Source organism: Cebidichthys violaceus, unplaced genomic scaffold (genome assembly GCF_023349555.1).
Source record: "Cebidichthys violaceus isolate CVI_PGR_0920_01 unplaced genomic scaffold, fCebVio1.0.p SCAF_11, whole genome shotgun sequence".
Lineage (NCBI taxonomy): Eukaryota > Metazoa > Chordata > Actinopteri > Perciformes > Stichaeidae > Cebidichthys > Cebidichthys violaceus.
Genome location: NW_027176274.1, coordinates 10038392 through 10063698, shown reverse-complemented (window position 1 = coordinate 10063698; position 25307 = coordinate 10038392). Strand labels below are relative to the sequence as shown.

Here is a 25307-nt window from a genome sequence, read left to right as displayed (position 1 = left end):
AGCAGACACCGTGACCGGGTGGAAAGAGAAATCGACGGCCCGCTGTATCCCGGAGGTCTCTCACAGGCGATCTGACCGTGCAGACTCGGCTGATGTTGAGATATCTGTTCGAGATCACCGTCCGTCCGCTTCCCCCTCAGCTATTCCAGCGTAGGGAAGTAGACTCAATCAGCTCCTCAGCAAGTGATTGGTGCGTTGAAATGTCATGCAGTACAGTCGGTGTGCGTTATGCCGGTAAATCATGTTTGTTTTGAGTACCATTCACGTCTTCCTTACGAGCTGACTGCAGAAGACTGAATGCTTTTTTTTTCTTCTGTTTTGTGTCTTTCGATAGTTTTACACATCTTGCTGTTAGATTATCGTAGGAAACGCACAATGACCTGTCGACCAGGTGAGAAGTCTCCTTTAATTAATTATTATTACCAACTCAAACTAAACGTTAATTGTTTTTTTAGTAAAACTGAAATTTAAACGCAATTTATATGGTAACACTTTAGAAATGGGCTTCAAACAAGACCAGACTACATCATGTTGGCAAACTACGCCACCTACTGACAGCTTCATAGCCTGTAGTTGACCTCCGGGAAGTACGATTCATAAATAATGTGACCTAGTATTCTGATGTTTTGTAAGTGAAAGAAAACCAAAGGTTTATATATACATATAAATATATAATATGTATTGCGGCGACAGTTTGTGGTGCTCTTGGACTATATTTAATTATACAGAGAGGTGTAATATCTTGTCCAACCGTTTATATCAATTAGAAACGTCTTCCAAAACGAGGCAATTCATCAGAAATACATTTCCCAAAATGACCTTGAAGTTAAGTCAAAATATCATGAACAGTTTTAACAAATGCTGAATATCATAAATTCATGAAGGTAGGATTTATTGCATAGTTACTATATGAAACTGCATTAGATTCAGCTTGGTGCAAACTACACCAAATATATTCCATGAGCACAGTACAAAACATGAGCATTAGAATACACAAACATCATTATTTTTGTTTTATATATGCTGCATGCCTCATATAACACAGAATAATCATATGCCTAAATTATGCCTAAAAGTTAATGAGTAATATAATAGATACTATCATAATATATAATACACTTTCTGCTAAATTGTATATTTAATTCATCTGTCGTATAATTACAGACAAATACCAAATAATATTCCAAAACACATATTCATATTCGAATTTACGTTTTAATCGATGAATCAATCAACAATATTAATCTTATGTTTATTTTCCTCTCGAATGATACATTTCTATGTATGCTCAAATGTCCAGTATGGAGCAGTGGTGACTACTTTGTCCCACAGTCACCATCATACACTACTAGACAATATAAAGAGCTAGTGGCGCCATCTACTGGCCAGTGTCGACAACGTCTCTTGCAGTCTTGACTACATGTGACATTATGAAATCGTCACACATACGTATTACTGTCTCACACAAAGCAGCCGCCAAGTCCTTGTTCCTGATAATAATAAACCAACTCCAAGATGATTGTTTTAATATAATAGCTGCTCAATAAATTAACTGAAAACAACGTAATTAGTTTAAATCAGGATGCCTTTGAATCGCCTGGTAGTCTCCTAAGATTATATTATATATTGTATAACATACAGTCTACGGTATTGGGCCATTGTGAAATCAACTGGCATGTCACTGGTGCGGTAACGTTACACCGTGCGTGTGTGTGCGTGCGCATGTGTACGGTCCGTTATTTTCCGGGTTGTGTCTCATCGCTCTGCTGCAGCCGCCAGATGACATTTGTAGTGAGGAGGTGAGGTCAAGTTTGACTCTCTCTCTCCCTCTCTCTCCCCCTCTCTCTCTCTCGCTCTCTCTCTATCTCTTTCTCTCTTTCTCTCTCTGTCTGTCTGTCTGTCTGTCTGTCTGTCTGTGAGAGAGGCTTCTAGCTGGCGCAGAATCATCATCATCATGGCGGATCAAGGCGAAGCTCCGGCTCCTGTCCCCCACCCGCAACCAGCGCTGACAACCAGCTGGCCAATTACCAGGGAGTCGTACGAGCTGCAGGAAGTCATAGGTTAGTACCCGGAGATGTGATGCGCGCTGTAAATGATCACGGAAAGGCATTACGCGGCGGGTTATGAGCCGTGGATGAAGATGTGGGGCCTACCGGCTTTTTTTTCTTCATATTCAGTAGCCTCCGCCAATGCTTTGCAATGCGGATGTGAACAGAGACCAGCGGTCTACATCAGCTGTGTTTGTGACCCCGATCAAGTCAAATCTGTTGAAATGCAGCTTACTGCACGTGGTCGTAAATGTCACTTTCACTCAGTGCGATTTTAGCCGCTTGGATGCGCGTTTATGGCACGTGTCCAGTTTATTAGCCATTAGTAAAATCACAGATGCTGTGTAAAGCCCACAATGTGTTATTTCACGTGCGTTGTCTGTGATGACACTTAAACAGAATTAAATAGCCTTTCCCATCAAATCAAGAGAAGTGGGTAATGTTTCAAATGTAACATGTCTAATAACGATACAGTTAATAATGTGTATGATCATAATAGTAATTGTTTTACAGTGGAAAAATATTTTAACATCACTAAAACTTTGAGTTAAATCTAAATAACTCGACTAGCAGGGGTGTACTATTATGACATTTTTAATTAAACTATTATTTTTGTTATTACTCCGTGGTTTATTTTTCAAATGAATCATTTAGTCTGCTAAATGTTCAAAAAGAGTGAAAAATGCCCATCATATTTTCTCAGAGCCGAAGAGTGATGTCTTAAAATGTGCCTAAAACAGTCTAAAAATATATATTTAATTCCCAATCATACAGAACAGAGAAAAGCCGTAAGTCTTTACATTGGAGAAGCTGCAACAAACACATTTCATGTTTTTTTTTAAATTGTTGGCGATTCATTTTTTGTAATTGATTAATTTACTTATTGTTTAAGCTCTTACAATCACAAAAGCCACGGGTCAAAGGCAGAGTGAATTTGCACACGCTCACTCACTTGTTAAGACTGGTTGTTATACATAGCTAGAATAGACCCATTTAACAATATATAGTCTGCATGTTGTTATCATGATTGACCTTGTGGTTTATGTGTTTCTGGCGCTATTACTTGGGAGACTGTGGTTGCGCCTGTAGATTATAAAAAAGTTATATATATATATAGCCTACTGTAGTATTTTCTTCCTGTAATTCAATTTTTTTGGAGTTAAAAAAAGTTATTGTGTCCCAGCATAAATCACAGAACGCTCAATTCCAGTCTTATCATGAACTTGTTTATTTTTAGAAATATTCATTTCGAAATAACCCAACGATGAAAATCTCAAATGTACTGAAAAGGCACAAAAGGAAGTTGCCTGAATATTTTTGGCACATGCTTGCACAGTGCAGATGAGCTAACGAGTCATATCATTACTGATAAGAAGCAGCGCCACAGCTGTGTGCTGCTGACTGTGATGAGTTGGCGAGACCCCCCCTCTCTTTTCTCATAATCGACTGTTAAGCAGTCAGATCTCATGCTTTCGCACCTTATCTATCAACAACAGTTGGAAAGGCAATATGCAGTGTGTCACAGCTTCTTGGTGTGAACACCTTCCCTACCCCAGCGTGGCCTGATTTGTAATGAACCAAGTAAACAACCCGTCACATTGGAGAACAAAATAGTGTTCTCAAAGTCAGCTTATGTCATTGTCAGCCAGCACGCATGAAAGATGAATACCATAACATAAACATGAAACCCGAGGAACAGGGGGCCAGACAAATACCAGAAAGCCACAGAGCGATGCTGAATTTAAGAGTTTAGAGATATTACGCTTCCAGCTGTGTGTGCTGTGAGTCCCTCTTTGCTCCTAACCACTTTGTCTGGACTCTGTTGTGCCTGTGATTCCAGGCAGCGGGGCCACAGCTGTGGTGCAGGCGGCCCTCTGTACCCCCAGACAGGAGCGCGTCGCCATAAAGAGAATAAACCTGGAAAAATGCCAGACCAGCATGGATGAGCTATTGGTGAGTACAATAAATACAGGCTTATTTTCTAAGTGGGTGTTTTCGTATTACTATCGAATGCTGTACTGCTACTTTTCGTCTGATACATATAATTATTGTTCCGTGTAACTTTGAATAACGATATTCATTAATGCACCTCAGGGATTGTGATACTGAATAATTTGCTGCAAGGTTGTGTGCTTTGTTGTAAAAGGTCCTTTTGCTAAGGCTTCTTTTAGATTGTTACAAACAAAATACAAGTTGTGATTAAAAGACTCACTTAACTGAAGTTCACTTAATTCTGTCCATTTTAACATCATTTGACATGTCATCCTGTTGTTCCTCTCTCACAATAGAAAGAAATCCAGGCAATGAGCCAGTGCAACCATCCCAATGTTGTCACCTACTACACCTCCTTTGTGGTGAAGGATGAACTTTGGTTAGTCATGAAGCTTCTGAGTGGAGGTAAGCTTCTGCTGCCAAATCCTACCTCTGGCTTGATAATACATGAGAGCTCAGTGAATGTGATGACAATACACGTTGGTGCTTTGATCTGCTGATGACAATATAACAGCTGTCTGGGTTATAACTCCCTTATACTGTATACTTGTCGCAAATGGTGCAGTCATTCACTGTATGCTAATTGTCTCTTGACTACGTTAATTACCATCATGTACTTATGATTCAAAAGATTGTTGAAAAGTTTGCATGAAATAATCAAAAATAGATATCCAATCAGCATTTAACCACTAGTTCCCATTATATATCCTAAAAAAACCATCAGCTCTAAATCTTTAACAAGTGTGCTTTCAGCACAGTGTTTAGACTGGCTTTATTAAAGTTATAAGGAAGCTGTACTTGTAAATAGCTTACAGCGCTCACTTGTGAAGGAAGTACAGCAGTGATGTTACTCACTTTAATCTACTGCCTTCTACGTTTTACTGTCTAAAGGACAACAAACAATGAACAGAAGCTCTGGATATTGATCATGTAATGATGTGTAACATTGCAACTGATTTTGTGTTTGTCATTAATATGTGAAAAACAAACTGAATGTTTTTGTTGTTCTGCGGTGTCTTTTTAGGCTCTATGCTGGATATAATTAAGCACACAAACAAAGAGGACAGAAATCGAGCGCTCGATGAGCCTATAATTGCTTCTATATTAAAAGAAGTCCTCGAAGGCCTGGACTATCTGCACAGAAATGGGCAGATTCACCGGTAACACTTTTAACATTATAGCTTGTTGATTGTCAGTTTTTGAGTAGTTTATTGTAAGAATTAAGAAACTCATTTTAAGACAACTTAGCGAATAACAATCCCAATGTTCAAAGATATAGAACGTATGAACATATAAAATGTTGTCGCTCTCTGGATAAGAGAGCAAACAAATGCCTAAAGTTATAAAAAAAATTAAAATTGGGTAAAAAAAGAATCTGGTAATTATATTTCTTGGCAAGCAGTGCAGTGGTTGTGTTCTCTGTATTTCAAGGTCAGTGAGAGGCAGGCTTAAACCCCCGTCAGCCCCTTGGGCAGAGTTCCAGATGGTGGTGGGCTGTGGTGGGACGGGTTCACACGAACGGAAGAATCAATGCTGCTCCACATGACTTTGTTGTTTGACTGTGTTTGTGTTTTGTTGACCTCAGGGATGTGAAAGCTGGGAACATACTACTAGGAGAAGATGGATCTGTTCAGATTGCAGGTGTGTTGAACGTGGTACTCCTGTTGCTCTCTGGTTGTCTTTAAGTTAATCAAACTAAAAGTACGACTGCCTAAAAGATGGAACTGAATTCACAGATTTTAGGAACTAATAAAGAAAGTGATTCATCTTTAGATTAGTTTACCTGTCACATGAAGGTAGTTTGACACTGAATTTTGAATTTACATACATATATATTGTCTCTTTTATGTTTGATTAAAAAATAGCCTTGACTGCAGCCGTGTTAATTTGGGCATACCTTATGGATTCAGGTATCAGTTGGTTGTTTATCTATATTTTCAGATTTTGGAGTAAGCGCATTCCTAGCCACAGGGGGAGATATGACTAGAAATAAAGTACGAAAGACCTTTGTTGGCACGCCATGTTGGATGGCGCCGGAGGTGATGGAACAGGTGAGTCTATCTCTATCCATACAAAAAGGCAGCTGCTGGTGACGTCACACAGTTCAACATATCTCATTCGAAATGAGTTTGCCTGAGCTTGCTTCTGCCACGCTTTGCGTAAATCCATTTCTTGATGTAATGCTATTAGTTGATGTATTTTGACACATAAACCACTAAAATTACGACAAACATAAAGCCCTAGAGATTTAAGTGTGTTTGATATGACAGATTATTGTAATTCTATACCCACAGGTCCGAGGCTATGATTTCAAAGCAGATATATGGAGCTTTGGAATTACAGCCATAGAGTTAGCAACAGGCTCTGCACCCTATCACCGCTACCCTCCCATGAAGGTGAGTGTTCTGGATGTTATTATGAGGTGTTATTTAATCAGTGTGGTGTCCTAATCACAGCTATTTTTGTAGCTTTCACCAGCACTCTCAAAGGAAAGAAGAAAGCAATGCCCATGAACTCATGGCTTACTAAACTTTCCTCTAAACCAACTTGTTTCTGTGAAGTTTCATCAACAAGATTCTGACTTTCTTCTTTTGCCTCAAATTGGAAAAACTAAGCGACTAATCAAGAGGAAACCTTTTATTTAAAGGAAGCCGTTGCCTTTACTTTCCATAACATTTCTTCTAGTTTCCTGCATTAACTTTATTTTCTCCATCGACAATATTAGTGCTGCTGCTGAAATGTGATGGTGGTTTTGACCATTTCTTATTTTGTCTTTTAGGTTTTAATGCTCACCCTACAGAATGATCCGCCCACTCTAGAGACGGGTGTAGAAGACAAGGAAATGCTAAAAAGATACGGCAAATCGTTTAGAAAGCTAATAACTATGTGCCTTCAGAAGGATCCTGCCAAAAGGTTAGTGCCACTTTCCATATATCAACCAAATATTTCAGTCAAGAGAGCTGATGCAATTTGTGGTCAATGAAAAGCACCTGATTAACATTCAGAGAGAGCTGTGTTGTGATGTATTTTCAACAGTGTACTTTTCTCTATCTTCAGGCCTACAGCCGCAGAGCTTTTGAAGTGTAAATTATTCCAAAAGGCCAAGGTATTTGTTTTATCCATCTTTGTAGGTTTTGTTATTTCACTTATGGCCTCATGCCAACTCCAACAATGATTCAACCCTGTATGTTGAGGTTTTTTGATAAGTTTATAATGGCTATACCTACTTTGATACATCATACAGTATAAAAAGTGTACAATACCACTGTATTTGTCATCATATACTGTTGCAGAAACAATGATGGTAAAAGGAAAACTTAAAGCTTTCCCTCAATTCTATATATTTTACTGTGTTCGCACTACGAGCGACATGACAACAATCTACAGGTCGTTTTCAATGGAAGCCGGTGACATGAAGCTATAAACTGACCCTCAACACTTGTCGCTGTGTGAAGGGCGTGACACACTACCAATCAAAATCATCTCTACTTTCCTTAGTGCTCCAACAAAGTGGTGAAGCGTCAACCAATCATATGTTTTTTGTTTCACCCTATTTAGTTCCGTACGAGCAACACTTGGCCGTTTTGTTGCTATTGTCGCTTGTAATGTGAACTTATTGTCTACGTCTTCGTCAATAATTGATCATAATGATTTACAAGGGTGTCCTGATGTTCTAGTTCAGAGGCATGAAAAGCTTTTCAAAAGCTGAATATCATTAATGCAAAATAGAGTAATTATCTGTATCGTCTAAGATTTAGCAGGATCTAGTTCTGCAACCTCACCGTATTGTTTCCATTCAAACTGGTTTAGTCACTGGTCTAACTTTTAACATTTTAAAGAGACAATTTAACCTTCAAACGTTCATACACCATTCAAACTTTAAAGCAAAATATACTTCAAAACAGAACACTTTTAACCCATTATTAGGTTTTGATTAATTTAATCTGTCAATTTAGTAATTTTAATAATGATATTTTGATTTGTATTTTTCTCTTGCAGAACAAAGAATATTTGGTTGAAAAGCTTTTGTGTCGCGCACCAAAGATTTCCCAGAGAGCGAAGAAGGTATGTTTACACAAACAGTCCCTGTAAAATAACTCAGTTATTGACTAAACATGAACAAATTATGGCAGAGTGCTGGGATCGACTGAAGTCCACCAGAGTGTTGCATTTACAGTCAACACAAGCTACGCATGCTTGACTTTCTTCAGTACCTTAAAACACTTTGTGCCTAAACTGTTTAGTTTAGATTATGTAAAAATATGGGCCACTGCAGCAGGAGAGTCAAACGGCGTATATGTACTTACATCTTGCATCAGTAGCTCTCAGTGCAGCTCTCTGTATGTGGCACACTAAAAGACAAACAGGATTAAATTAATTGATAACATTAGGTAACACAAAGGAGCACTCTATTGTCAAGGTTGCTTGCTCAGTTGCCCACTGGTCACAGTTTAATGGGAGGAAGTGCAGTTTTCAGGCACAGCTGATATTGGCTTCACATAACACTGCGCCTGGATGCCCAGGACAGGAATGGGATCAGAGGGCCATTGCTGGAAGGCAGCATGGCCACGTGGAGGGGTGGAAATTCACTGACTGCTGGGGAGTAAATGGAGGGCATAGTGGATAGCAGGGCTCCTACTGTGTATGACGTTAATGCTACGCACAGACAGGACAGGGTGTCAATAAAGAGGGAGTCAACTGTTGTGGGAGTGGCACAATGTGGTTGAGGTTTGTTGACGGGTAAAGCGGTAACTACAGGCACATTTAGCAGTCACTACAATGAATGGAAAGGCACTTATTGCTAATTTATTAAGTTTTGTCAATGCAGTGTATTACAGCCACCACAATTAGGACTGTATTTACATCTCTGAATCAAATGATGTGAGATTGGATGCAAAACGATGGAGCTTTGCGAATGCACTTTTACGAGTAGAACTTACAGTATATGCTGTGAAATCATTTTATCCCAAAATGGAAATGCACAATTGCTGAACGCTTACTGTTATCAATACAATTTATTTTGATGCGTGCAGAATAGACAGTATGCACAGTAGATACAGCCAGGTAATGTCTGATTCACTTGATAGGTTCGGTGGATGAAATGTACGCGCCACAGAGCCACTGACCTTGTTGTTTTGTGCTGATTTGACCTACGGAGTCATCTACCTTATTCATGAAGCAAGCATTACCCAAAGCTTGCAGAGCCAGACTGCTGATACATAACCCCACACTTTAAATGGTACCCAACTTCTCCTTGATTATTGAATGAAAAGGAGATGACAGATCCTCCGGTCAGCTGTCACCAACAAAGTAATTTGAAATGAATACTTGAAAGGAGGGAGAAATTCAGGAATGGTTTCCCTGAAAATAGGAGGGACGTGAGGAATACAGGAAATATTCTCTATGATTGCCTCCTATTTGAAATATGTAAAAAAAAAGATCATGTTCAGAGTCATTTAATATAAAGTTATGAACTGTAGGTACATGTGAGTTGAGTAACCAGCAGAGGGCACCCTGACACCCACAATACAGTCTTTATTGTTTAAAGATTAGACATTTTGGCTTACAACCAATGTGGGCTTGAATAAGTTATTTGTTACTTCATGAAAAGTTGGACTTTTTAAAAGGATTGATAATGAGTCCAAATGTATGGTCCAGTGTACAAATCATTGTGGAATTCTGATTAAGTTCTGTATGGAAGCCTTTTGAAGCTTGATTTCAAATACAGGGCATTTTACCTGGAGGGGCGTCAGCTATTGTTCTCTGCAAATCCTGATATCAGCATCTAACACTTTCACATTCTGAACAACGTTTCTATTCATACTCAAATACATTTTCTTACATTTTACAGTGGGATGATTTTGTTAGCTGCGTGTTTGGTGTCGGTCTGGTGATCATGTGTGGCTGCTGGGTGCATTGATCTGTGTCTGTTTTGCTCAGGGACCCTGAGCAGGACTGGGGGAACCTTGGCTCTATGTCTGCTTTGGAAAATGAACCGACAGTACCACAGCGTTAGTGCTTCTTTAACTTTAACTCAGTTTAACGCTGGGGCATTTATAGACCCTGGCGCTAGTGTGGCTTACAGTTACATATGTGCTGTCTTTTCTGTAACGCTGGTGCTCTCATATCTTACCTCATACTGCTAGACTAGTCACGTGTTTCTTGCCTTACACACTCCTCCAGACTGTAGAGCTGCAACAAGTTACAGGCTTTACCAATGGCTCTGATTTATGGAGTTTTTCCTTGTACTATGCTGTACTCATTGTGCTGTACCCAAGCTGAGTCTACTAAACGGATTCAATTACTTAAAAAGCAACTGTATGGTTTCTATTGTGGTACTGAGCAGTTTTGTATATCAGCAAAGTGTATATCACCAATGTTGTGATGACATTCATACCAGTAACCTTTGAAAATGAGCCAATAGTATGTACAACCTACAATATTTTTCATGTTGTTAAGAGATATTTTTTTATTATTACTACATAACAAATTATTTTCATTTTAAAAGAAACTCGTTTTGTTAACAGAACACTTTATCTTTACCGATGTAGGCTACAATGTCATTCATCTTTTTCAATAATATTTGTAGAAATAATATTTTGTGAAATAACAAGAATGTTTTCTGATTCTGATACAAAAAGATGAAGTGTTATGTTGCGATAACAAGATTTTTTTTTTGTAAAAACTGCATAATTTGGTACGTAGTAATAACAAGAAACTGGCCAGATTCTCTAGTGGCAGCAATATGTTGCAGTCAGATTTATATAACAGGCTCAGTGAGTTGAATGTGGCGCTGTAAATATACTTTTAATGTTACAAACATGCAGATGGGGTTGCCAGTTGTTTTTCTCAGTGAGGGGATCCTTAAGGTACATCAGCTCATCACAGGGGGTTCCAGTGCTCTAAATTTAAGGGCTTGTAAAACCTATACGAGAATCATGGGTAAGCCAAAATGTACATACGTGTTCAATTCAAAACTATGAATGACGTCATTAAGTGTGCTGGCTGTGTGTCACGCTCCAGGTGAGGAGAGTCCCAGGCTCCAGTGGCCACCTGCACAAGACAGAAGATGGAGATTGGGAGTGGAGCGACGACGAGCTGGACGAGAGCAGTGAGGAGGGCAAGGCAGCGGTGAATCAGGGCAGGGTAAGTGGGACTCCACGAAGGCCAGCCTCAGCAGTGTATATTCTTTCATATTTACTCAGGATTCTTATAGTCATCTTCAAATGAGCAGGTGTTATTAAGTTCTATAACACATCATTCATCATCAAGATTATTTTTGAAGGTGTTGTACGTTAGGTAGCCTCCCCTCTGTCTTTGACCCTGCACATTCCTCCCCTCCCTGATCAGGACGTTTTTTTTTTTTTTGGAGAGCAGATGGCTCATCTCTGAGAGCCTGTCGTAAGGTCGCTGTAATGAGCTGGAGGATAGCTTGCAAGGATTTGAGACAGGAGGAAGTAGGTAGTTATGATCAAAGAGCCCTTTGATAAAGATTCCCAGCTTTAATGTATGATGCAACAAATCATATGTTACCAGAAGTTAAGATGAAGTTTAAGATGTTTTAAGTTGTTGATGATAGCATTTTACAAGGTTGTGTTTTTAGTCTCCTTTCATCGATCACAGGCTTGTTTCTTTTCAGCAGTTATTTTTTCAGAAAAAAAGAAAAGCAAAAAATTGTTTTGGACTGAAAGATGGAGAAACAGACGTATACAAACTAAGGTGTACATTACAGGATTTTTGCCCATTGAGAAACTGAAAAAGGAAATAAATCATTATGATTGCTGTGTGTTATAAAACAATCTAAATGTGTGTTTAATTTTCCCCTCCAGTCACGAAGGGTCAGAGATGAGGCCAAAGATGTAAGTTAGCTCTCTCATATACCAATTTTAAAGTGCAACCAGAAATATAAATACTTGTTTTGTATTTTGGTGAAAAGTCAAGCAGACAAATAAGCCTTATCTTTTCTGATGCTGTATAATTTGATATCTTGGCAGAAGGGTATTTTTGGAAATGCAATTAAATTGCCTAGCTTGTGTAAGAATTAACTTGATTATGAATGTTTATTGCACCACACACATTTCTATGCAGTTTGATCAAAACAGTCAAGCACCTGTTTTAGAGAGTCTGACAAAGACAGCAAATTGCTCCTCGTTGATTGTTTTGAGATGACTTTCCTGTGCCAACATTTTTAAAATATATATATTTTTTTAATTTCTTTTTACCAAGGATGTAATAGCATTTTCACAATAATGCCTCTCATTATGTTCCTCCTAGAATGAGGAGAATGCCAACAATGTCCCTATTGAAGGGTTGTCTATTCAGCATCCCCAGGTGAGGGATTCAGCAGCACTAATTTGTCATGATTCAACGACCTTGATGCCTCAGTGATTGCCTGTGTGTGTGTTTGTGTACGTCCGTGGGTGTGCATACTGCGCTGTTCTTGTGTGTGTGTGACGCGTGTTGGTAGGAGGATATGTGTGTGTGTGTGTGTGTGTGTGTGTGTGTGTGACGCGTGTAGGTAGGAGGATATGTGTGTGTGTGTGTGTGTGTTTGTGTGTGTACATGTTTGAATGTTGGTCTCCTGGAGGGATGCTCTCAGCTGTAGTAACTCAGAGTAAATGGCTGTCTGCCTGACTGTGCCAACTCAGTGCCTGAGTGTATCTCATCTAAAGACTCACTGCCATTGCAACCTATTTTCTAAGGCTGTTGTCTTTTTGAAAAGAAGCTAAAGCAGTTTGAGGTGTCGTCTTGTTCTCTAGTCAGGAATTTACACTGACAGTTACTCAGAGGTCATGTCTGACCCCTAAAGGTAATTCTTTACCATAGAAAGAGACAAGTAATATGGTATTGATAACGGTGATAGATTATTACACATTTTATGTATTGTAAAGATGTACCAATACTGATATTGGATATCAGCCCAATACTGACTCACTTAGCTGGATTGAGTGTTAGTGACCGTAGGCTGATCTGGTATTGGACACCATTATCTTAATACATAACAATTCAGTATATTTGTATCTATTTATTTATTTGTTACATTTTGTTTTACATAGTTAGGAATACAGTGTTAAAGTCAACATCGGTATCAGATCGGTGCTTGTTTTTGGCCATTATCCAAAGCCCAGGTATCGCTGTCATCCCTTGTGTATTGTTCCCTTTCTTTTCCCATACAACTTCTCCTACAGCTGCGACAAACGGGAGATATTTAAAAAAAAAGAAACCAAATGGGCCCAGTGTGCCGTCATTACATTTTTTTTTCTGACTATATTTTCATCTTGCAGAACCTCTTGCTATGCTGTACAAGCTGTGCACAAAGCTTTTTTCTCTTTTCCATGTAAAATGTTTTTGTTTTTCTGATTTCTATGTCCATTAGTGTGCCACGTAAACTGCCTCATCATCAGATGTTTTCTCATGCAGGTCGAACCGTATGGGAATACACCCTACATTGAAGGTGCTGTGAACATGGTGCTACGGCTAAGGTGAGACAGATAGTTATTTTTCAGATCGTTTTCTCAATCATCGGTTGATACACGAGGCGATCTTCGCTGTTTCTGTGGAGTAAAAGCTGAAATGCATAAAATTACTTGTTTTGTTTATGCATGCATCATCACTTCGCTTTGTCCTAAACATGCAGGCCATTAATAGACCTAATGATCTTTGCCTGCTAGGGAGGGGATCTGGCATAGTCATGGATGCTTTCATCTCCCTTTGCCTCACCGGTTGTGTTGTAGGGAGGAGTGGGTTACACTGCATTGGTTTTCTGGCTGTGCTCCACAATCTGCTTTCCTTCTTTCATAGCACCCTTTGCTTCTTGCTTTAGTATCCCAGGCGTTACTGTTCACGAATACATTTTAATGGTAAAGTGGAGGCTTGTGATTTGGCCTCAGAATGATCAATGAAAACAACAACATTTTGCTCCCTTTTACTTTAACATATGTAATAAGGGAATGCAAGGCAAGTGTACACATTACAAATACAATACCTGTATATCATGTACACTATATAGTCCCTCTTACTAAGGCTTTGTAGGTATGCAAACACACCAATAGAGAAAGAGAGAGGACATTTTAGGGGTTCAACACACAGACAATAGTGCCTTTTTGACAGTAGCGTTGCCTGTAGTTCTCCGATGAGCTGGTCGCAGAGCACACTTATGGTTGAACAGACATCTGAAGCACACTCTGCCGGCATGCAACAGGGGAAATACTGTTATCCTGTTAATAACAGAATGAGTTTGTAAAAAGGTGTCAAAGTAGAGTTGGGTGGAAAATGAATTAATTTCTACAGAGAAATGCATTCACTATATTTAATATAATCCCAGCATTAGGCTGTCAGATCATCTCTCTGGTCTGTCAGATGGAATATTCAGTATTAGAGATGCAAACATGTGACGGATGCCTTCTTAGATGTAAAGCCATGAAGCCTGATCACATTTATTCTTCGACATATGAGGTTTTCAAATGCTAATATATGGCCTGGTGAATTATCGTGGCCTTTCACTATACACTCTTCTTTGACATGCTCTCCAGTACGATATAGGATTTTCCTATTATGCTTTATATTCCTCTTGACTAAAAAGAATACACTTGAAAGAACATCACATTATATTTGATGTAGCAGCAAGATACAAAAAACCTTTTGAAAGGATTAATAACTTATCAATATCAAGCCTCTCTTCTTGTACAATTTATCCTGCAAATGTTGTTCTTTATACGACCAACAAAGTTATCTCCATCTGAACAGCAGATGCTGACTTATTTTTAATGGGAATTTTGGGGCAAGGGAACAGGTGCTGAGCTATTTGTTTCTAGTTGAGAAAATGTTTCTTTAAGAGAATATTGACTTTTCTTATTGTTGAGAGAGTTTTGGTAGGTATGTTTTAAAGTGAATCAGCACAGATGGTATTATAAGATGAGAGACTGCATCAAATTTTGGGATTTTCTTTGGCTGTGTTCCTGTGTTTTGGGGGCAGAACAAGAGATATATGGTCACAAATAGTGTGCGGTACTTGAGAAATGTTTTTTGTTGTTGTATTTGATGAGATTCAACAAACTCAATTCCCAACAGCAATCAATAAATGATGTGCTCTGACAAAAAAAAGAAATCTGATATCTTCGGCTGTCACAGTAATGTAACACGTTTAACAATAAGTACTAACAATAGCCATGGTTGTTGTCATTTTGATATGACTTTCATGTTGCCAACTTGGCGACTATATTGCTAGATTTTATAACTTCTGGGTTTAGTGTTGCTAGCTATCATCAGAAAAAGAGTTGGCAACACTGGGCTTAGATTTTCGGTTGGATCATTTTTTTAATGTAGCTTACTCTTGCAGGCTTCTCTCATATGAGAAGTAGACACAGTCACTGGGACAACACCCATTGGTTCGTGGGCCGCCATTCTGACGCCTTAAGTTTGCCATCTTGGCTTTTTGCAAAGTGACATGAGAGGGTAAAATCAAACGCTGAATAAGACATTTTTAAGTGACCAAAACGGTTACAATCAACTTTAATGAACTGAAAACACACTGTGAAAGGGTTAAAGTTTAAGACGAAAATCCGTAAGTACAACTTATCTAATTTGGACCAAAAGTTACTAAATGAACATCATGCTTTATTTAAGACTTGAAACCAGCGATTTAGACCATAAACTCAAGTGAGACGTAGGGTTATTTTTTCAAAGACTTTTTGCAAACAGAGGAGTTGCCCCATGATAGCCATTAGAAAGAGACAAGAGAAATATAATTCTCCATTTCTTTTGGTGTTTTGAGCACCACAAGCCGAGTGCCATATAGTCCCGGTATAGTGGAGAGAAGGTAGACATCTCTGCAGCCAATAGCTCCAAAACTGGGCAACTCATTCAAAAACAACCTAGACTGATGAATAGTGTTACAGGTAAGAGAAGAAAAAATGTATTTTAGATTTTTGGGGGAACTGTCCCCCTTTAAGCACTTCTGCATTGGCTTCACCTTTTTTGCCGCCGGGTTTCTCTAATGTTTTTTAAAATCTGGATCAGGTTGTCAGTTAAGATATAAAACTAACACATGGGTAAGTTGGGGAAAATTCTAGTGTGAAATAGTGAATCCATGAAAATAGTTGCATCTGAGAATCAAAATAACAGCTAGTTTGTCTCCACTCTCGTCTGATAAGGGAGTTTAGCTAATTAGCATTAATTTATGGTAATACGGTCCCCTCTGTTGCAGAAATGGGGGAACAGCAGCATGATTGGATATATGTCAACATTTAGCTTGGAACTCATTCAATCTTTTTCCCTTTTTTTTACAAAGGCACAGAGGTCTCCTGAGAAGAGTATAGTCAGCAGTTTGAAGGAGAAGTTCAGACTTACATAATGCTGTTGGTGCATTGTCATTGCAGCTTAAATCACCAAAATAGCACAGATGCAATTTGATTTCACGAAGCGGTTCAGTCTCGAGGTGACATTTACATGTTTTCTAAAGGTTCCTCTATGTAATAGGGTAACTGAACTCGACATGTCATAGTAGTAGTGCCTAAAATAGCTTCTTGGTTAATTTTAGAGAAACGTTGGTGCCTGCAATATCATACATTAGCCTGAAGTTTACAGCTTGCTGCCATCTCACTGCTAGTACAATAACAAGTACATGATCCCTCATTCGTTATAAACCCTCGGGATCCGCTAGCAATTAGTTAGAATGAATTAACTGGATGTGACCTCTGACAGCCAGCTTCCTCTCCAGTGCCTGGGGGCGGCTGAAGAAGGGAAACCCCTGTCTCATGCAGCATAAGCAAAGATATTATCAAGGTTGAGAAGAAAAGGGGAAATTAAAGAAATAAACGATACAAAGGTGACAAAGAAAATACCATAACATGGCTGGACCTCCGATATCATGTCACCCAATGTATTTAGTTATGTCTTGACTGGTTTCATCTGTCTAGACTAGACTAGACTGACTAGAGGATTTCTTCTGATAATTAATAACAAATACCATGGTTCTTTCCAGGAAGATGCTTGGAAATAATAAGGAAAATATAGAGAAATTATTGATCCTTAAAATATAGCTTTACCAGTAAGGGTTAGTTGCTTCCCTTTTCCCTTTTAATGTTTCAACACACTTAATAGTTTTTTGCAACTACAAAACTTTTGTTTATCTGTGCAAAACCTGGATTTAATCTCTAATTAGTGCATATAATTGCTTGCCTGAACGTATTCCTTTTCATATGCTTTCTGCAATGTGATATGCTATTAAGATATGAGATTTAGGTACTTTTTCATGTCATAACAGTGGATTCTCTATATTAACTGTTTTGTTAGTGTACGTAAGAAATTTGCCTCTCTGTCAGTGTGACATGAAGCGTGGAGTAGAGCTGTGTAGTAACACCACAGCAGGGCATCTGTGTTGCATTTTTCTGTGATATATTTATTTTTCTTGCCTGAAAATACCAATTCACTGCCACCTCTGTGACAGCCAGCAATGCATGTCTGTGATGTATTGACGAACCATACCTGGTGTACATGTGGGACTATTTTAAAAGATTTCTCTCCCAGTCTCATTATGTTTGCCAATTAAATGTTTTTTCAATGTTTAGTAGTGAGAAAGCAGTATGATCACGCTGTACCTTCTTTGTTCAAAATGATTTGTTATAAACCTGTCATTGTCCAGTGGGATTATACAGTCATCTCACATACGCAAGTCACTTCACAATGTGTCAAAATTAAAATGTGGGGTTGAAGGGTGAAATGCAAATTTTACTGCTCTTGAACTAGAGAAACATTCACTCTTCAGAGTGGTATTTAAAAAGGATGCAGATTTTAGTCATGATTTATTTGGGAACGATTTTGATCCTCTTTACATACATGTTGCCTTGACAGCCTTGGCAATGTGCACCCTCTGCTTCCTCTGCTGGGAAAAGAAATGTTGTTTACGTCCATCTGCTCCACTGCTGCTCTAAAAAAAATTCAAGCTGATAGTAAATTCTCACTCCCACCGTGTTGTATAGACTTTCTACTAACAGACTCATTGCAGATATGTCTTTACTTATGAATGTTGAATTATGGCTCTAATCTCAACTGAGTCGTGTGCTGGCCGTGTGATATATTTAACCAGTCTACAAACCAAATTAATCTTCTCCTACCACACTTCTTTTGGGCAGCACTGCACGTCCTGCATTTATCAGCACCCGGCTACTCCCCCGTCACACACAAATTTTAAAGACAGATTTCAAATGCAAGTGATGCAAATGAATGCAAGCTGATGCTGCAAAGAGGCTGCAGGGCACATTTCATTGATGCAATCATGGAAGCTGGATTGATACGTGCCTGTTTTTTTTTACATTTTACTGCAGTTTAGGGTTGAGGATACGTACCACCTCAAAGTTGCAGCTACATTATAGCATTATGTAAAAACTAAAATCACATTGCGTCGCATCTAATCTTCACAGAGCCCATAATCTGAACAGTTAAATGCGCTCAGATAAGCAGATGCCAACATTTCCTGCAGTTCTTCATGTACAGTAGTTTGGAGAAAAGCAACTTTTTTTTATGTCCTCTTTTATCTCAGTGGATGCAGCAGGTGTGAGGTATGCAGGAAAAGCAGTTAGACAGCTGTCACCTTTATACTGCTCAGTATGTGGAAAACCACTGAGACATGTCTTCTGCACGTTCTCTACAGTTTGTTCATCCAGTGCTATAGCACATTTTCCCCACAGGTGCTTTGCTTTTACAGTAACCAATATTGTCATTACAAAGTGAGGAAAAATTCATTTTCAATATAATGTCCATTACGTTTTTGTGGCAACTCATTACCTAATCATTGTAAGAAAAAAAAGGGGGATTTACATCTATTTCAAACAATGAATCAAGCTGACTGTGTGACATGAAAGGAGTAGCCGGTAGTGACATCATCTCTTCGGAGCATTTTAGTGCCTTTCAGCTAATTTATTAGTTTTTCTTGCCAGTGAATTTACTGTTTTAGTTCACTCTCACGGCTCCTATCAGTGCATTTTCCAGCAAAAAAAGCCCAATAAAACCCTGTCCGGCACCCAACGACACACAGACAAAGATTGATTGTGACTGGCATTTGTCAGGTGAACACAAACACAACTCAAAAGAAATGTTAATATTGCTGCTTGTTGAGTAAATACACCACTGTTGGCAGCGTGTCCACCACATCAATTGATGATAGTATGTCAATGTTGTGTTTACAGCTTGTTTCCACTGCCCCCAAGTGACCAAAAATAAATAATTGAATGCAGGTTCAGCTAGTTCACATAAGTCATTTTCATACACTCAGCCCCCGTCTCATGGTTGTTTCCTAATGTTCTGCAGCTTCAGTCATGTCTCTGCGTCCTTTAGATGTTGCTCCTTGTTTTTGCTGCCACAGGAGACCCTTAAAACCTCAACTTTTAATAGACAGAGCGGCAACAAATTTATATCTGACATTTTAGATACTACTTGTGCAATCACACCTTTCTGACTCTTCTTTCAGGAACTCTAGAAAGGAGCTTAATGACATCCGGTTTGAATTCACTCCTGGCCGAGGTAAGAGCTCTATATGGATTTAAATGTGCTATTCCCCTTTTGATAACATCTTCAGGCACTGTGAATTGTGGTGTGGGTAATGGCAGTGTTTGTGCTCTCGACAGTATCTAATTCAATATCTAACACAATTACCTTCTAAGGGGAATGCTGCAGGCCTAATATTTGTCATTTTATTCCCTCACTAGACACAGCTGAAGGCGTTTCCCAGGAACTGTTCTCGGCCGGCCTGGTCAACGGGCATGATGTTGTTGTTGGTAATGGCACACATTTTTATTCTGGTGAATTGTGTTGCCTATTAGTTCACATAACCTGACATAGCTAAAATACATGGAAATTCAAAAACATTTTTTATACATTGCGTCTCAGATATGGTATGGGAAATGATCACATAAAATATATATTTATATATATACATATTTTTTTAGTATATTTATATATGCAGTTAGCTGCTTCTAAATCTTAAATTCATGAAAAGAAAATATGTTTAAAAATTCCAAAATAACTTGTGTCACTAGACAAACAATGTTGTAAGTTATAATTTACTTTAGCTTTGGGTTGATTAATAGGCTTGAGTTAAAGATGGCTGAAACGCCACCTCCTAGGCTGGTGCCTCGAGGAATGGGAGTATTAATACGTCTGGAGGGACTGGATTAATTTATTATAACAATAATAACTTATGCTTTATGACACAGCCAGGTTTCAGTAAGACAAAATTGATCAGAATGATTATCTGATATTAAATAACTAAATTATTATTATAACTTGTTATAACTTAATATATTGGCTTTAGATGAGAGATACATATATATATATATATATACACACACATGCACCTACAACTTACCCATACATACAGGTTCACACACAGACACATACTGTATATATACACATGTGTATGCATGCCAGAGCATACATGCTAATTACAGGACGTGGTTAGATATTTAGTAACATAGTTGTCCGTCCATCTGAAAAGCAGAGGGCAAGCTGATGACTAACCTTCTGATACATTTTGATGATGTAATTATAATTTCCCATCATCTAAAATCTACCTCTATTTCAAACACATCTTCCATATTCCTTACTATGTGAGTCCCTTTTTCCATGAGTTGTACTTCTTGAATCATACTTTTTTATTTTATTAAATCTCCACCCTTTTCGTCATTTGCTTCATTACTGTAATTCTTGAGATTCTTAATAGATCATTTTCATCTTGATCTGAGCAGTTAGAAGTTTTCCTAGTCTGATATGCGCTGGCTTTAAATTTTCTGTTAAAAAAAAACAACCTCCTCTATGAACTTAAAGACATCCAACCAAAATGTGTTTAATAATTTGTATTACTTTCCCCACAGTTCTTTCAGCACTGCAAGCTTAATCTTTTTATATATTTAATATAATATAATAAATCATTTACAGAGTCACGAAGTATCTCATATTTATTTTCCAAGCAAATTCTCTCCAAAATAAGGAATTGGTAAATTTGTGAATTTCATTAGACGTCTATTTCCATTCTTCATCTGTTATTTGTGTTCCCAGCTTTTCCTCCTCTTTTATCTTTGAAGTACCAGCTGTTGTTTCTTCTTTCTCTTGTAAGATTTCATACCAGTGGCCATTGCTTTTTTACATTTTCCAATAAAAAAATGGATGAATATTCTTTTATCTATTTACTTTTTAATAACTTCTTATTTGTATTAAATATATATAAAATGATTATTTTGTATATTATATTGTTAATAATATATATATATATATATATATATATATATATTCATTTGGTTTCAAATATCTTATTTTTCTAGTGTAATTAGTGACACTAAACTTCTGTTCTTCTGTTGTACAACATGTACTGAAATGTACTCTGTATATTGTAAAAGTTGTTTGATGTTATTTGAACATAATGTTATCGTATGCCCTCTACATTACAGTTGCTGCTAACCTTCAGAAGATTGTAGATGACCCAACTACCTACAAAGTATTGACCTTTAAGCTGGTGAGTCTCCAAATGATTGATGGCTGATGACAACCCTCCTGGGTTTGTGCTGGTGGACAAAGTCAAGCCGTAAACAGCTTTCTGATGAAAGGTTCAGTGAGGAATGTGAGGGTTTGAGTTATTAGAAAGGCTGAACATTTTTCAGTTCATGACACAAAGAAATTATTTTAAGAATGTTTTGTTAGTGTTACTTAATGGTGGGGGGGGGCATTGTTAATTGAGTTATGTAGGTGGAACAAAAAAAGCAGAAGTCAACCAAGCAAAGTACAGCATGCAGACAATGTACAGCAAAAAAGGCTTTGGGTGTAGTTTAGATAAAACAACTTAATTAGCTTTGCATGACGGAAGTGATGATTATGGTAAAAACAGCAACTCACAGCTACCGGATTGGTTGAAGAAAATAACTATCCACACTCATTTCAAAAGAAGCTTTTTAGATGACGGTGGCTTTCCCGGGTACTAACATTGCAGAAGAAAAGATGGGGAAAAAGTAAATTCTTTTGGATTTTACAAAAATATGTAAATTCAGTTTTATTGACCTTTCTGTAATTGTGGGTAAACAACATCTGTGCTTTGGGTCACAGTGCTTTACAAAGGACCTTTCTGCCATGTTTGCCTCATCAGCAGCTAGTCAGTGTTGCCAGTGGACCAGTCTCTAGAGAGGCAGAGTGAGGCCGGTACGGGGAACGCCATGTAGATATATGGGCATGCTGCCATTTCCATATGTTAGCCCTGTTCCACTGCAGACATTGTAAAATTCTCACTGCGGCTCAACTGTGCCTTTCTAAACCGAGAGTTACGAGTGCAGTGTCACAAAACCCAGGGAGTGTGAATAATTACCCTCGCCACGGGAACTGTTCATAACACTTTATGCAGGCAATTTATGGTGTGGGTGGCACTAGAGCAACTTAATGACCTAAGTGAACAAGAGGTCACTATAGACTACCTGTTTTCACATCCCTCCATGTTGATCAGACCACTGCAGTGCTCTCAGTCGCACACAGAGATGGAGTGTCTCTCCCCAATCAGGTGTGAATTGCAAAAGGCTGGCAGGTGTTAGGCCACCCATTCACACTGGCTTTTCCGCAGCAGGAGAGCTGAATGAAAAAGAAAAACTTCCTTTGACAGATCTAAATGCACACTGCCTTCAATATTGCCTGTGCGAATAGCATCTAAGCCGCCTAAAATTGGGGTGAGATGCAGGTGCTGGAAGGTTGAACTGTGGGTAAAATAAATTTTGTGCTTTTTCACTGGGAGCTGGTAAGTTTAGGGATGATGCAATACATGGCCAAAAACATGTGGACACCTCAACATAGGTTCAGCCTTTTTGAACTTTATAACCATTACTGAACATTTGATTGCAAAATCATGGATAATACTATGCTGCAATAACGGGATCCATTCCTGGGTTTTTCCCATCCAGACAGGAGTAGAGAAGATGGGGAGAGATGTTGGGAGATAAGACCTGCTTGCAGTTGGTGTTCTTTCAAAGGTGTTGGATGTTACCGAGGTCAGCGTGTTGGGCAGGCTAGTCAGGCTCTTCCACGCCAAACCAGGAAAACAGTTTCTTTATGGACCTCAGTTTTGCACACAGGGGCATTGTCATGTTAAAACAGGAAACAACCTCACCCAAACTGTAGCCAATACAGTTAGAAACACTATTACATTAAATATCATTGTATACTCTTGCATTAAGACTTCTTCATTGGAACTAAGGAGATTAGCTCAAACCATGAAAAGCAACCCCTGACATATTGATTGTTTATGTGATACATACAGTTTGATGATATGTGATAAGCAATATAAATGTACAGATATACAGAAATCCAAGCACTTAAACTTCAAAATGTTTTATTTGCACATTTAATCCAACTGCGTAGTAGTGATGTTGTGACCGGATATACTGCTGCTGACATAGCACTAAAACTGACCTTATCAGATTGGCCAGATGTTACTATCCACATTAAAAAAACACTCACTGACATTATACAATTGTAAGTGTGCAACTTTTTTTGTTGAGTTTTTGAAAATAAGACTCTAAGGTTCTAGAGATTTTGCAGGATTAGTTTTGTTGATGTTGATGAGAGTGTCAGGATGCGAGGTAACAACGTTGACCCTCACCACGTCTTCCTCCTCATGCAGGTTTCTGGCTGCGACGACATGGAGATCCCGGACGAGGTGAAGCTGATCGGCTTTGCACAGCTAAGTCTTAGCTGATGCCCCCTTCATGCCTGAAGCAGGTGAGACAGTGGGGAGACAGTTCAGGGCAGACAGACTGAGGAACATACCATCACTTCCTGCAACATCTTCCCCAGCACCCTACCTGAAAACTCACACCCCCTCCTCCCTCACTCCTTTTCACCTTCCCTGACTCCCTAGCTCAGCCACCACCCCACCTGCACCTCCTTAGCGCCAACCTCCCTGCTTACCGTCCCCTGACCTTTAACCTTAAAAACATTCCACGGCCTAGCGCACAAAGCGGGATCAGGAGACAGCCCAGGAACTTAAAGATGTACTCAGGTGGTGACATAAGGTGATTAAGATGTAGCTTTGAATGTTTTATTTATTTTTTTCTTTTACTTATTTTACATCACATTACCTTTGTGTTCAACAAAGCTCTCATTATTTATTGAAATGAGAAGGTATTTTTATGATGTTTCTCATGCTGTTTTGTTGCCATAGTGAAAACAAATTGACTGGCATCTCACAAACACACTCATTTGTGATGTTTCCCTGGGGTCTTTGACAGAATGTAAGATTTAGTTAATTTATGGGGAAAAGCACATTTTCATAATAACATAATGAATGTCTAAAAAGAGAATGAGTTGTATTTCTGTGTCAAGACCTGTTTTACACTGACGAGAAGGGAACCATGTGCTTGAGAGTGCAGGAAAAAAATAGAAGAGACCTGAATGCTACTGTGTTTAATTTGCTGTTCTTGACAGTGCTAATGCTTCAAAATGTTAGAGGTGCCTTGTTCATTTTTCTGTGCCTAAGAAAGTAGACAATGAGTGAGCATACACAAAGAGCAGAACCTGCTGATTACCATTTCAGTTCAAGTCAAGTATTTTAACTTAATGAGACAAGCTACAATGCACTTTTGGGCTGAGTGTGTGCACCCAACAAGCAGATGCTTAGCCCCTGGAGACAAGTTAACTTCTGTGCTTTTGTCATCAGACAAATGAAACACAACAGAACCTGCAGTCATGTAATCAGCTCTGGTTGACGTGTATTCAGATGACAGGTTAATTGACAAAACCACAACAGTTTAATTTTATTGCACTGTCCTGCTGCACTACAAAACCCTTTTGTTCCCAAAAATGTGGTAGTTACAAAAATGTACTGTATGACAATGCATCTGTGGATGAAACCAAAAGGCAACTATTGAAAGGGTGACAAGCCATTTGTTTGTCCAAACAAGTCCAGCTCTAAATTATTTTTAAGTATTGAGATGGTAAATATTAACTTCTACTTAATTCTTTATTATGAAGTAATTTATTGTGTTTTCTATGTACAGTATGTGTCCCATTTCAGCATATAACCCCTGTTCCCTCTCTATAATCAGCTGATGTCAAATTTCTGACGAAGAGCCACAATAAAGAATTGCTATTATTTAAAAAAAGGTGTGGAGTTTTTACTATTAGCTCACAGTGTCATAACATACACTAAAACCACCTACACTAAAACTCAAATATCTCATGATTTTGGGGTTGATTTTTCAAATGTTATGATTTAGTGGATATTGGTTATAAAACGCCAAC

General features: G+C 38.5%; 1 protein-coding gene across 2 annotated transcripts; it reads left to right on the top strand.

The window, feature by feature from the left end:
* The first annotated feature begins 92 nt into the window (after positions 1 to 92).
* On the top strand, positions 93 to 25147 carry stk39 (serine threonine kinase 39). Of its 2 annotated transcripts, XM_068704208.1 has the most exons (19): positions 93 to 190; positions 1933 to 2060; positions 3889 to 4001; positions 4337 to 4445; positions 5065 to 5200; positions 5626 to 5681; positions 5982 to 6091; positions 6335 to 6436; positions 6820 to 6953; positions 7098 to 7146; positions 8040 to 8105; positions 11064 to 11186; positions 11870 to 11899; positions 12315 to 12371; positions 13461 to 13522; positions 19507 to 19559; positions 19745 to 19813; positions 21482 to 21546; positions 23689 to 25147. In XM_068704208.1, the coding sequence occupies exons 1-19, from the start codon at positions 93 to 95 to the stop codon at positions 23761 to 23763; spliced, it is 1635 nt and encodes a 544-aa protein (XP_068560309.1). In that variant the 3' UTR covers positions 23764 to 25147. The 2 variants fall into 2 exon arrangements, with proteins under 2 accessions (XP_068560309.1, XP_068560317.1); XM_068704216.1 differs by lacking the exon at positions 93 to 190 and having other exon boundaries at positions 1706 to 2060.
* Positions 25148 to 25307: the final 160 nt, after the last annotated feature.

Excerpts from the sequence above, each read along its gene's own strand:
- stk39 (XM_068704208.1), top strand. The coding sequence starts at position 93 with ATGTTGAGATATCTGTTCGAGATCACCGTCCGTCCGCTTCCCCCTCAG. Across the intron at positions 5,201-5,625 it reads AGAAATGGGCAGATTCACCG|GGATGTGAAAGCTGGGAACA; the intron begins GTAACACTTTTA and ends TGTTGACCTCAG. Across the intron at positions 11,187-11,869 it reads CAGCGGTGAATCAGGGCAGG|TCACGAAGGGTCAGAGATGA; the intron begins GTAAGTGGGACT and ends TTTCCCCTCCAG.